The 12,706-nt window shown below is 38.8% G+C and overlaps 1 protein-coding gene across 1 annotated transcript in view; it reads right to left on the reverse strand.

The window, feature by feature from the left end:
• The window catches only part of DHX29 (DExH-box helicase 29), a 46,624-nt gene that overhangs the window by 18,280 nt on the left and 15,638 nt on the right, over positions 1-12,706 (reverse strand). Inside the window, exons 12-18 of the mRNA XM_062211915.1 lie at positions 11,799-11,942; positions 6,590-6,766; positions 5,975-6,115; positions 4,040-4,184; positions 3,789-3,906; positions 2,784-2,868; positions 982-1,070 (exon numbers count right to left, since the gene is read on the reverse strand). Coding sequence (XP_062067899.1) covers positions 982-1,070; positions 2,784-2,868; positions 3,789-3,906; positions 4,040-4,184; positions 5,975-6,115; positions 6,590-6,766; positions 11,799-11,942 — 899 coding nt within the window. The remainder of the gene's footprint in view (positions 1-981; positions 1,071-2,783; positions 2,869-3,788; positions 3,907-4,039; positions 4,185-5,974; positions 6,116-6,589; positions 6,767-11,798; positions 11,943-12,706) is intronic.

The following is a 12,706-nucleotide window of genomic DNA, read 5'->3' on the forward strand; positions in this document are numbered from 1 at the left end:
GGCCTGTTGGGTCTCCTTGAGGGCAGATCACTGTACACATCAGCCATTAATAGGCCTGCCACCCATTGCTTCTGATGCCTAGCTTTCTTTTCCTCCTGGTTTGTGTTAAAGCAGACAAGAGGATGCAAGTCAAGGGAGTGCCCATGTCCCATCTCTAATCTTCGGTGGCCTGAACTACAAGTCTATAGTCACAGGCATGTTCTGTAGTAGTTTTTCTAAGGTAGACAATGCCCACGAGGAAAATTATATTCTCACTTTAAAACTTTCTTTCCCTTTGGTCTGAAAGGGAGGTTTTTTCTACTTACTGTATACTTCGCTGATGGCGAAGTGAATCTAGCTATGAGATTATTATTTAAGTTCTTATTTTGGCTATGCTATTACAGAAAAATGTTAGCCATCTCTTTTATAAGATCTAAAGATTAAATTGTACGTCCTACAGATTCCTTCATAATAGAATTAGTTTCCTACCTTGAAGAGAATAGAGAAATGAAAGAACAAGTTGGGCTTAGAATAGAGAAATGAGGGAGCAAGTCCTAGATCGCTTGCTGACAATAGCAATATTATAGATCAGAGATTTTAAATCCAACTGATTCCAAAATTCATACTGTTTTTATGTGATTCTATAAATAATGCTTTTATGTATAAAAATATAGATAACATAATGCTTTTATTTAAATTAAAAATCATTTATTTTACAAACTAAAAAAATCTACAAAAATTTACGTTCTGAAAATTTTCTCAGCACTTTTCTAAAAGTAGCAGTGCACTGGCACTACTTACTGGAGAGTCTATGGCATGAAATTCTGACATTTATTCTTAGATATTTTAAAGTTTCCTACAGTCTTCCTAAGGCTTTTTGCTTTGGCCAGAATTAGAACATTAGAATTTTCCCTAAGTGATTCTGTGATTTCTCCTAAGAATTAAAGAGCCTCCAATTCTTTCCAGGTTAAAAATGTTTTGATTTAGGAAATTCAAACTTACTTGTTTTCTTTTGTTCTTCCAGTATCAATTACAAATACGACATCTGGAATAGTGATACCCGTCTCAGCAATATTGGTTGCTAAAACAATCTGGAAATAAACAAAAAGCTAAAACATTTAGACATCTTTCCACAATATTATACCATAATTTAAATTTCTTTTGGCAGTTGGAGCCAATGAATTTTTTAAGTGAATTTCAATTTTAGTCACAAAATTTTGTAATCTGTGTAATTTTAATTTGCTCTAATTAGTGTAATCAACTCAAAGTTACAGACTTTGTTCCCAACAAAAATAACATTCCCCTGATTCTAGTCAGTCACCTTAAAAATGACAGATGTGGAATAGGAAACTAGGTCAGAGAATGAAAACAGCTCAACACAACCCTTCACAATTATTTTGGGGAAAAAATACAGCACATTACTGAGAACTGGGTTGTACCTGGCTCTGTTACTATTAGTTTTGTGAATTTGGACAAGTCACTTTACTTCTCAATTACCTTAAGCGTAAATCAGCAAGTAGAAGTAGATGGTTTCTTAGGTCTAGCTCTAAAATTCTAAATAGTGATGGTTGACTACTGCAATCTGTATTTTTTTTTTTTCTGTTGAATTCTTAGAAATAAAATACTTAGGAAATTCTAGTAGGTCAAATTTCGTAAGTATTGCTCTGTTTCAACTGTGTCTTTGAATTCTGAATGATTGCTGCTTTTATTTATCCTAGGAAATGGGACCCAGATAATTAAAAGGTAATGGGACCTGTGATGATCATTCTACTTCATTAGTGTTCAAAATTTTAAGAGATAACTTTGGGGTGGATGTCAGGCTCAGCAGTTAAGACAATGCTTGTGACACTGACATGTCATATCACATGCCCTATCGCAGTGCTTGGGTTTGAGTTCCAGCTTTGCTTCCAATTCCAGCTTCCTGCTCATACATATCCTGAGAGGTAGTGGTGATGGCCCATGTACTTGGTCTCTGCCACTCATTAGGGAAAGCCAGATTGGGTTCTGGGCTCCTGGCTTTGCAGGCATTTGGGGAACGAACAAGGGGACAGAAAAATATGTCTTTCTCTGTTTTTCTGCCTTCCAAATAAATTTAAAAAGAGGAGGAACTTATCTTCCGACAAAATCTTATAATGAATCCCGACTGTTACAGATAAGAGTACATTCTGAAGATCTCTGAAGTTCTCAGAGCAGTTAGAAAACCAAACTCATTGAAAGATGAAAAAAGCAAGGATGAGCAGTTGCCAAAGGCTACAAAGATGATACAACAGGGACTAGAGTGCAGGCCTCCTATGTTACAGGCTGCTTCGTTCTAGGAGCTCTGTGTTCCCCACAGGTTCTACACTGTGCTCTTTTCATTCTCCTGGAGAGAGAACTCAAAATCTGAGAAATTCTTTGGAAGCATCTCTTTCATTCAGAATCCTAAAGCGGACACAATGAGATTGTTTCCCCATAACCTACTGAACTATGAACCATATAAATAATCACCTCGTGGGAGTTAAAGAGCTCCTGACATCCAAATCCCCATGATGCCTTCTCTAGAAAAAGTAGTGTTTTTTCTTTTTCAAGTCACAACCATGGCATATTTTTCAACTACCACTTCCTCAAAAAGTCCCGTCTTTTTAATAGCATATAATGTAAATACTTGAATTTTTATACTGGGCTCAACTCTGATTATGTTGAACTGCAGAGCACGTGGAGTGTGCCATCCTGCATAATAACTGTCTTTGATAATAAAAAGTCATAATGCTTTCATGAAATATTCCCAGGCAGACCAAATATAAATTTGCTGTGCAGAATTTTACCTTCCTGACTCCTGGAGGAGGAAGAGTGAATGCTGCAGCTTGATCTTGAGTTGAGAGAATAGAATGCAGAGCTATCACTTTATATCTGAAAGTTAAAATCATAGTTCTTAGCAAGAGTTTCTCTTTAGAAGACACTGCAAAGAATAACAAAATTTATTTGCATATAGGAAACTTAAAAATTTTAATTTTACATTCAAACATAGACAAAAGCTCCCCATAATGATCCAATGAAAACCCATATACACCCTTCATAGAGGAAGGATTTAATATGAATAACTTATGAGTAACCCTTCTCTGAAATAGCTGGGACTAGAAGTGTTTCAGATTTTGGATTTTTTTAGGTTTTAGAATATTTGCATATACATAATGAGAGAGTTTTGGGGTAGAACCCAAGTCCAAACAAGAAAATCATTCATATTTCATATATACCTTTTACACATGGCCTGAAAGTAATTGTATATAGTGTTTTCAGTGCACCTGTACATTGATGGTGACCTATCACATGAGGTCAGGTGTGGAATTTTCCACTTGTAGTTTCATGTTGGCATTCAAAAAGTTTTAGATTTTGCAGCATTTCAGACTCTGGATTTTTAGACTAGGGAGATTCAGTCTTCTTAATGCAACATAGGATTTAAAGAATTTTTTAAAAAAATTCTGATGTTAAAAAAAATTCTGATGGCAGTTCTATGTCAGAAGAGATATAAATAGCTGATTCAGAATAGATGGATGATAAACTGCAACCTTGTTGGATTTTTGAATGACTCAGTGGGTTGGTTCAGGGAAGTCACCACCTTACTCCTAATATCCTTAATTACATTAATAAATGTAGATATAACACCTCACAATTTTTAGTAGATAAAATGCTATAACGCAATGTTAAAAAATGTGCTTCACCAGAAATAATTTTAACTAAAGTTGCAAAGACTTGAAAACTCTGATCAGAGTTTTAATCTACTAAACATCTGTCTTACAACTACCAGGATTATAATGAAGATTTATAGTTACCGTTCAGAATAAAATCTTCTATCATTTGATAGGAGATCATACAACTGTTGAATATGAGCAAGGCCTGGTAAAAAAATCAATACTGCTCCTTCAATATTTCTGAACTGTGGACTTTTGTCTGAAATTAAAAAAAAAAAAAAATACAACATTCCAAATAAGAAGGCTTAGCATATAAAATATAGTAAGATATTTCCAGTTAGTGTAAATGTTTTATCCAAACCAATGAGGACACATTAGAAATAGAAATATACCTAAATAAATGAGAAGTTCCAAAATGAGATCCAGGTTGATTTTATGAGGATTCATGTAGAGAATAGCATGCTGAGTACGGTTACTGTACTTTTGGTAAAGTGGATTTAAATCAGCACTTGTTCCACTCTGAACTGGGATGTATTCCTAAAAAAATCCAACCACAGTGAACATAAATATTAAGGACTTTCATAAGACAAGGGAAAGAGGGAGCATTTTTATTCATTCAAACCTATATTTTTCTTTTTGTCACCATAATTACTTTGTTAAAATATAGCAAGAGTACAATTTTTAAGTCAAGAAGTATAAAATTTCATGCCTCTCCTATAATCAATTTTATCTAGCCCTGCAGTAAAACAAAATCTCTTTATCTTGGCATGTGCATAGCAAAAGAACTGTAGAAAAACATTTTAATGCATCATTCAGTGGTGATTATAAAGCAGCCAGGCCAAGAGAGGTTAAAATAAGTTGGTTAAAATAGTTTATATCTACCGCATTCCTTCTGCATTCTACTTTGGCTACTGAATTCCAATGATTTCTTTAGAAATAACTACTTCTCTGAAGTAATTTTTTTTGGGTACAATTTCTATCTCTGTAGATTTAGGGAATCAGTTTACTTTTTGCTTTCTTGGTTTATCTACTTAATTAAAAGATAAAGTGACTTTAACTTTGTTTTCATTAAACTAGATATACGCATGAAATACAAATGTAATACGCTGGATCCTGGCTGAAATACAGGAGAATGTAGCTCTCACGACATTTCTAAAAACAAGTGATCAAGTCTAACTTCCTAGGAAAATCTGTACTTACCAAAGGTAGCTTCAGCACAGTGCTATGGTTGGGCACTACTCAAACAGAAGCTGCTAAGAAAATAAATGGCAAGGATGTAGATTTTGGAACTACCCCATCCAGACCATGTGTGGTATTGCAACAAAATAAAGAACTTAACTCTAAGTTTGCTCCTCAACTGATCATTGCTATGAAACTTTTAAATGCTGGTTCTTATGTGATTCTTGATTTCATACATGTATTTTCTATAGTCCAGACTAACATAGGTAAGACAAATAAAATATTACAAATCAAAGACTATAGTCTTGGGGCCGGCGCTGTGGCACAGCGGGTTAACACCCTGGCCTGAAGTGGCGGCATCCCATATGGGCGCTGGTTCGAGACCTGGCTGCTCCACTTGCAATCCAGCTCACTGCTATAGCCTGGGAAAGCAGTGGAGGATGGCCCAAGTACTTGGGCCCCTGCACCCACATGGAAGACCTGGAGGAAGCACCTGGCTCCTGGCTTCAGATCAGCACAGCTCCAGCTGTTGCAGCCAATTGGGGAGTGAATCATCAGATGGACGACCTCTCTCTCTCTCTCTCCTTTCTCTGTGTAACTCTGACTTTCAAATAAATAAATCTTAAAAAAAAAAAAAAAGACGGCCAGCGCTGCGGCTCACTAGGCTAATCCTCCGCCTGCGGCACTGGCACCATGGGTTCTAGTCCCTGTTGGGGTGCTGGATTCTGTCCCAGTTGCCCCTCTTCCAGTCCAGCTCTCTGCTGTGGCCTGGGAGTGCAGTGGAGGATGGCCCAAGTGCTTGGGCCCTGCACCCACATGGGAGACCAGGAGGAAGCACCTGGCTCCTGGCTTCGGATCGGTACAGCGCGCCGGCTGTGGCAGCCATTTAGGGGGTGAACCAACAGAAAAAGGAAGCCCTTTCTCTCTATCTCTGTCTCTCACTGTCTAACTCTGCCTGTCCAAAAAAAAAAAAAAAAAAAAAAAAAAAAAGACTATATAAAACAAAGACATGACTTTTAAAATTTGTTCACTCTTATATATTCCTCTTTTACCAAATTAAACTCAAACTCACTGTATTAGCTGTATGAGTTTAAAACTTATCTCTGGATATCAGTATCAGTTAGCTTTCAAAATGTTTTCTTTTTTACCTGATACTTTTTTATTCCACCTGCTTTGCTTGTAACATTAATGGTGATTTCTTCTTCTTCCTCCAGAAATTTCTGACAATATTCTGAGTCTTTCTCCAGTACAAAGCCCGTTTCTTCTATTATGTCTTCAAGATGAAAAACCTGCACAGAGGAAGGCATATTTTGTTGAGGGGATTATTATCTTTTGAATGTAATCAAATGCTAGTTTAGAATATTAAGGAGGTCATTTTTAAAGTTTTATTTGGGAATGAAGAACTTGGTAGATATAATGAGTCTATCCCTGAAGTCTCAAGACAAATTATGTTATCGTATATACTTTTTTAATCTGAAAATGGTTAAAAGGGTGGACTGCATCAGGTGAACTAAAAAGGTAAGCACGCAAAATAGAATAGGCAGAGAGGAAGCTTGTAAGACAGTCCTTAATTTGAGGAGTGGGTGAGAAAGGAGTTCCTTACTGCCAGGCAGGCACTGTTAATCTGGATGTAATGACGTGGATGTGGAAGTCAAGTACCCTAGGAACTGGACTAGACCTAGATGACAAGGACATAGCACCTGGGGAAATTTCCTGGTGGGAATGCAGTTTCTGCTTGCACACACATTACAAAGAAAACTTACCTCAACAGGGTAACTTCTCCCTGAAATCCTCAGAATTGGGCAGTGTGTGAAATATGTAGAAAATTTTTCACTGTCCACGGTGGCACTCATTAGAATCAAGTGTAGATCAGACCGTTTCTGTAAAATCTCCTTCAAAATAACCAGCAGAAAGTCTGACTGGACACTTCTTTCATGCACCTGGCACAAAGGGAATAAATTAATCACATATAAGGTCTAGGAAGAGATTAAACAAACAGATACTCAAATCTGAAAGTTAACATTTAGGTGCAGTCAGTACTTAGTATTTAAGTATAGTCCACAGCTGTGTTAGGAAACAGGGAGTTGATTGACAGAAGTCTGAGAGGATCTCTGTCACTGCCCAGGAGAAGGGGTTTTATGCCTTTCCAAGACATGCATTTTAGGGAAGAGTACTATAAACCCAGTCCAGAGCACAGACTAGGTGCACTGTCTGAACTTAACAAGTACCTACTGAATGTACCAGTCTACCAGCTCTCTGTACTGACTTATTCCCATCCCATTTTACTTTTTAGCATATTGAAGGTAGTATAAAAATATAAGGTGACATCAAGATAACAAATTTTGGCTTTATTCATTTGCTTATAAGGAAGGCAGCAATGATTAAGTGTCTAGTGCTTGAGTTTAATTCTTGGGTTAGCCCCTTTACAGTATGACTTCGGGAAAATTATTTAAATATGCCTGGCTCAGGGCCAATATTGTGGAGCAGTGGATTAAGCTGCCACTTGGAACACCAGCATCCCATGCTGGAGTGCCAGTTTGGTAAGTCCTTGCTGCTCTGCTTCCAATTGAGCTTCCTGCTCATGTGCCTAGGAAGATAGCAGAAGATGGCTCAAGTGCTTGGGCTCCTGCCACCCATGTGGAAGACCCAGACGGAGTTTCTGTCTCCTGGCTTTGACTCGGCTGTTGAAGCCATTTGGGGAATGAACCAGTGGAGAGAATAGCATGCTCTCTCTTTCAGATAAATCAGTAACTAACTCTTTAAATAGACAGAGAGAGTTGGTGTGACAATCAAATGGGATAATGTAAGGCTCTTAGAACAGAGCCTGAAAATTATAAGTACTCAGCATTGTACTAGATGCTGAGTATTAAAAAATAACCCAGATAGGGCTTGTGCCGTGGCTCACTTGGTTAATCCTCCACCTGAGGCGCCAGCATCCCATATGGGCACCAGGTTCTAGTCCCGGTTGCTCCTCTTCCAGTCCAGCTCTCTGCTGTGGCCCGGGAGTGCAGTGGAGGATGGCCCAAGTGCTTGGGCCCTGCACCCGCATGGGGAAGCACCTGGCTCCTGGCTTCGGATTGGCACAGCATGCTGGCCGTAGCAGCCATTTTGGGGGTGAACCAATGGAAGGAAGACCTTTCTCTCTGTCTCTCTCACTAACTCTGCCTGTCAAAAACAAAACAAAACAAAACAAAAAAAACAACCCAGATAGTTTTCTTCATTTGAGAGTGTTCAGTCCAGTAAGAGGACACTGTACAGGATGATTTGAAATTACACACAAAGGGAGCAAATCCAAGTGGTCAGAAAGGCTACTAACAGCAATTGCCATTTATGTTGAGTACTTTAGGATAGATTTGAACGAGAAAAAAGGAGGTAGAAACAAGATGAGAAAGGAAAAAGTATTCATGGTAAGAAACACAAGTGCACATAAAATCATGGTGGAAAGGGGGGTTGTAATAGATTTCAGGACCTAGAAAAAGACTTGAGCATTGGACAGGCAGAGATAAAGCTGGACAAGTCCTCAATAATCTGCCACAGAAGGTTTTGAAAAGCATGTTAAGGAGTTGAGACTTTATTCCAATGAGTTAGGGAGGACAGTGGTTAAAGCATTTTAAAGCAGGAGAATCATGTGGTGTAAGTTTTACTTTAAAAAGGCTAACTAGTTGGGGGCCGGTGCTGTGGCACAGTGGGTTAAGCTGCTGCGTAGAGCATCTGCAACCCACATGTGCGCCTGTTCGAGTCCTGGCTCTTCCATTTCCAATCCATCTCCTGCTAATGTGCCTGGAAAAGCAGTGGAAGATGGCCCAAGTACATGGGTCCCTGCATGATGTGGTAGACCCAGATAAAGCTCCTGGCTTTGGCCTAACCCAGCCCTGGCCATTGAGGCCATTTGGGGAGTGAACAGATGAATGGAAGACCTCTCTCATTGCCTCTGCCTTTACCTCTCTGTAACTTTGTCTTTCAAATAAATAAATCAATCTTTAAGGGAGAAAAAAAAAAAAGGGCTAACTGGCTAAAATGTGGAGAACATGGTGAGGAAGAACAAAATACAAGCAGGCACTTTAATTCATCAGAGGCTTTGGTACTAATTAGAGATAACTGTGTGTATACAAAGGGAATACCAGTGGATACAGAGAAAAGTGAATGTGAGAAAGTCAGAATAAACAGGACTAGGTGATTGATGTAGGGGATATGGAAAAAAGAAGTGAAAATCTTGAATGGTTTTATTTTGGCAGTTTGACCGGTTGATTGTGGGATCATTCAGAGATTCAGAAAAGATGAGGAGAGGCAGGTTATAAGGCATAAGCAGGGAGTTTTAGAAATGTTGTGTTTGAAGGTATTTAGAAAGCAGCTGGATATTTAGGTCTGAAGCTCAGGCATGAGATCTCCTGAGAGCTGACATCAATTTGGAAAACCTCAACAAACAGCTGGTAATCTACATAGGGGCTGGCATATGGTGCAGCTGGTTGAGCTGCCCAGCTACCCTGCTCCTAATCCAGCTTCCTGCTAATAAACTTGGGATGGCAGTGGAAGGTGGCTCACATACGCGGGCCCCTGTCACTCATGTAGGAATCCACAATGGAGTTCCTGGCTCCTGGTCCAGACCTGGCTATTGTAGCCTTTTGTGGACTGGACCACTGGAAGATAACTCTTTGGACACTCTACCTTTCAAATAAATAAGTAAATCTTTAAAAATAAAGATGGTAATTTATATAGATAAGTATTCTTAAAGGTTGATCTGGTTTTTAAAATATGGTTCACTCTGATCTATGTAAAGGCACTTCCAAAAGCTCACAAAAAGTGGTATTGAAAGGTAAATTTATTTTAGCGGGAAAAATTTTGAAATCCATGCATAGTTTTTCCATAATACCTATTTCCCACAAATGTTCTGAAGACCTCTCACATTTACCAAGCAATTTTCTGATTACAACTTGGAGTCCCAAGTCCCAACTTACTAAGTAGCTGACAGAAATATTTCCATATACCTAGCAGTAAACATTTTTCATTGTAAATAGATATGTTAGCATTTTGACTCATGTTGATGCTTGATGATAATAATAAATTCTAGGTCTTGGCCATGCAAAGCCAAAACTGCGACACTCTCCCTCTATTGGCCCCTATTCCAGGAGTAGTTACCTAGAGGCCTCCTTAAGCCACCATTCACTCTTTTTTTTTTTTTTTTTTGACAGGCAGAGTGGACATGAGAGAGACAGAGAGAAAGGTCTTCCTTTGCCGTTGGTTCATCCCACAATGGCTGGTGCAGCCGGCGCACCGCGCTGATCCGAAGTCAGGAGCCAGGTACTTCTCCTGGTTTCCCATGCGGGTGCAGGGCCCAAGCACTTGGCCATCCTCCAATGCACTCCTGGGCCACAGCAGAGAGCTGGCCTGGAAGAGGAGCAACCAGGACAGAATCCAGCGCCCCGACTGGGACTAGAACCCAGGGTGCCGGCGCCACAGGTGGAGGATTAGTCTATTGAGCCACGGCGCCAGCCCTTAGACATCTCAATGATAGCAGCACAGGTTCCTTCCCCATTAAGGAATAAGATTCCTCAGATGAAAATTCCTGTCACTCATAAAGTACCAAAATATTAACTAGGTTATTTTAAAATGGACTTAATTGTCCAACAAGAGGAAAATGGTTAAAGAAATTATGCAATATTCAAATCATATACCACTATAAAGCTGTTTAAAACCATGTTTTTGTAGACAATTTAGTGTTGTGAAATAATTATAGATAAAATATACACAAAAACAAACATACAAAATAAATGTTAGTTTTTTTTTTTTTTGCTGTGTCATGAGATTGTAATTTTTTTAAAGATTTATTTATTTGAAAGAGCTACAAAGAGGAGAAGGAGGAAAAGAGAGAGAGAGACAGAGAGAGATTTTCCATCTCCTGGTTCATTCCCCAGAAGGCCACATGGGCCAGCGCTGGGCCAGGCAGAAGCCAGGAGCTTCATCTGGTCTCCCACATGAGTGGCAGGGGTCCAAACACTTGGGCCATCTTCTGCTGTTTTTCCCAGGCCATTTGCAGGAAGCTGAATACAAAACAGCCAGGACACCAACTGAGGCCCATGTAGGTTGCCGGCATCCCAGTGGCAGCTTTACCTGCTGAGCCACAGCACCAGCCCCAATATAACTGTTTATTTTCCTACCTTTCTACACTTCCAGTATTTTCTAACCAAAAGAAAGAAAATAATCCAATAAACTATAAGCAGTGCATTAATTAAAAATCAATGAATGGCTGAACTTTCACTACAGTTCTCTGAACTTGGTGAATTAACAGTCATTCACAAAAACTTTACATCAGAGAAATTTTTAATATTTTCTGAATAATAAAAATGCAATATCTTTTTGAAAAGTTACAAACATGCAAATTAGTTTACAGACTAGGCTAGTATGCCATTTAAAATAACTATAATGTGAAGCTTGGCATAATTCAAGTGTGCATTTAAATCTGATTCAAGTGGAGGCATATCTATAGAGAAAATGACATGCTGATGAACATTTCTTATCTTTTCTAAGAACCACAATAGATACACAATCCAGTAGTTGTGAGACAGTATACTGGCCAGACTGCCTGCATTGAACCCCAAGCTGCAGAACATCATTGAGTATGTGCACCTGGACAAATTATTTGTACCTCAAGTTTCTCAACTGTAAAATAAAGATAACAGCTACTTCATTGGGTTGCTGGAATGAGTAAATGAATTTATATATAAGTATATAAAACATTTATATAAATATAAATGCCTAAAATCCTTTGAACAGTATTAAGCATATTGCAAATATTAGAGTACTTATTAAGTAAATCAGTTAAAATGAGATACACTTATTGAAGGAAATTAAATATTTTAAAAGTATCTGGCATTTAGTAAGTATGAAGAAAATATTAGCTGGTGTTAGCGACAATAGTTTTTTAAAACAAAAACATTCACAATTTATATGAATAGAGTTATAGAATCTACTCACTTCATCTACAATAACATGAGATACATTACTTAGAAGACCATCCTCTTGAAGTTTCCTTAGCAAAACCCCTGTTGTACAATAGAGTAACCTGGTAGATTCACTAGCTCGAGACTCCATCCGAATTTGATATCCGCACAAAGAATTCTGAAGGGAGAACACAAGGTCATGATTAGACTCTTCTCACAGTAATGTGGGAAACAAACTGTAAACAGTGATGCCCAGGCACTGATCATGCTCCTAAATGGAGTGATCTAAGTTTACTTAGTATAACCTAGTAAGTACTTTCTCATGTTCTTTAATTCCATAAAATTATAAACTCTGTTTTGGTAAATTTTTTTTTTTTTTTTTGACAGGCAGAGTTAGACAGTGAGAGACAGAGACAGAGAGAAAGGTCTTCCTTCCATTGGTTCACCCCCAAAATGGCCACCACGGCTGGTGCACTGCGCCCATCCGAAGCCAGGAGTCAGGTGCTTCCTCCTGGTCTCCCACGCGGGTGCAGGGCCCAAGCACTTGGGCCATCCTTTTACCACTGCCTTCCTGGGCCACAGCAGAGAGCTGGACTGGAAGAGGGGCAACCGGGACAGAATCTGGCATCCCAACCAGGACTAAAACCCAGGGTGCCGGTGCTGCAGGCAGAGGATTAGCCTAGTGAGCTGCGGCGCCGGCCTGGTTTTGGTAATTTTAAACAGAAAGATCCTTATTTTTTTTTTAACAAGACAAAAACCTGTTGATGCTAAGACACAAATATCTTGCAACAAAATACTGAGGTACTTAGGAATAGAATTTTAAAACAGGCTTTGTTATTTGGTCTACTTTTCTACCAAGATCTCATAAAACTTGTCACCCTTAAAATGCAGCTGGTATCAAACCAGTGGTGCCCACTGGGAATTCTGGAAGTTACATTTATT

Source organism: Lepus europaeus, chromosome 15, assembly GCF_033115175.1.
Source record: "Lepus europaeus isolate LE1 chromosome 15, mLepTim1.pri, whole genome shotgun sequence".
NCBI classification, from domain to species: Eukaryota; Metazoa; Chordata; class Mammalia; order Lagomorpha; family Leporidae; genus Lepus; species Lepus europaeus.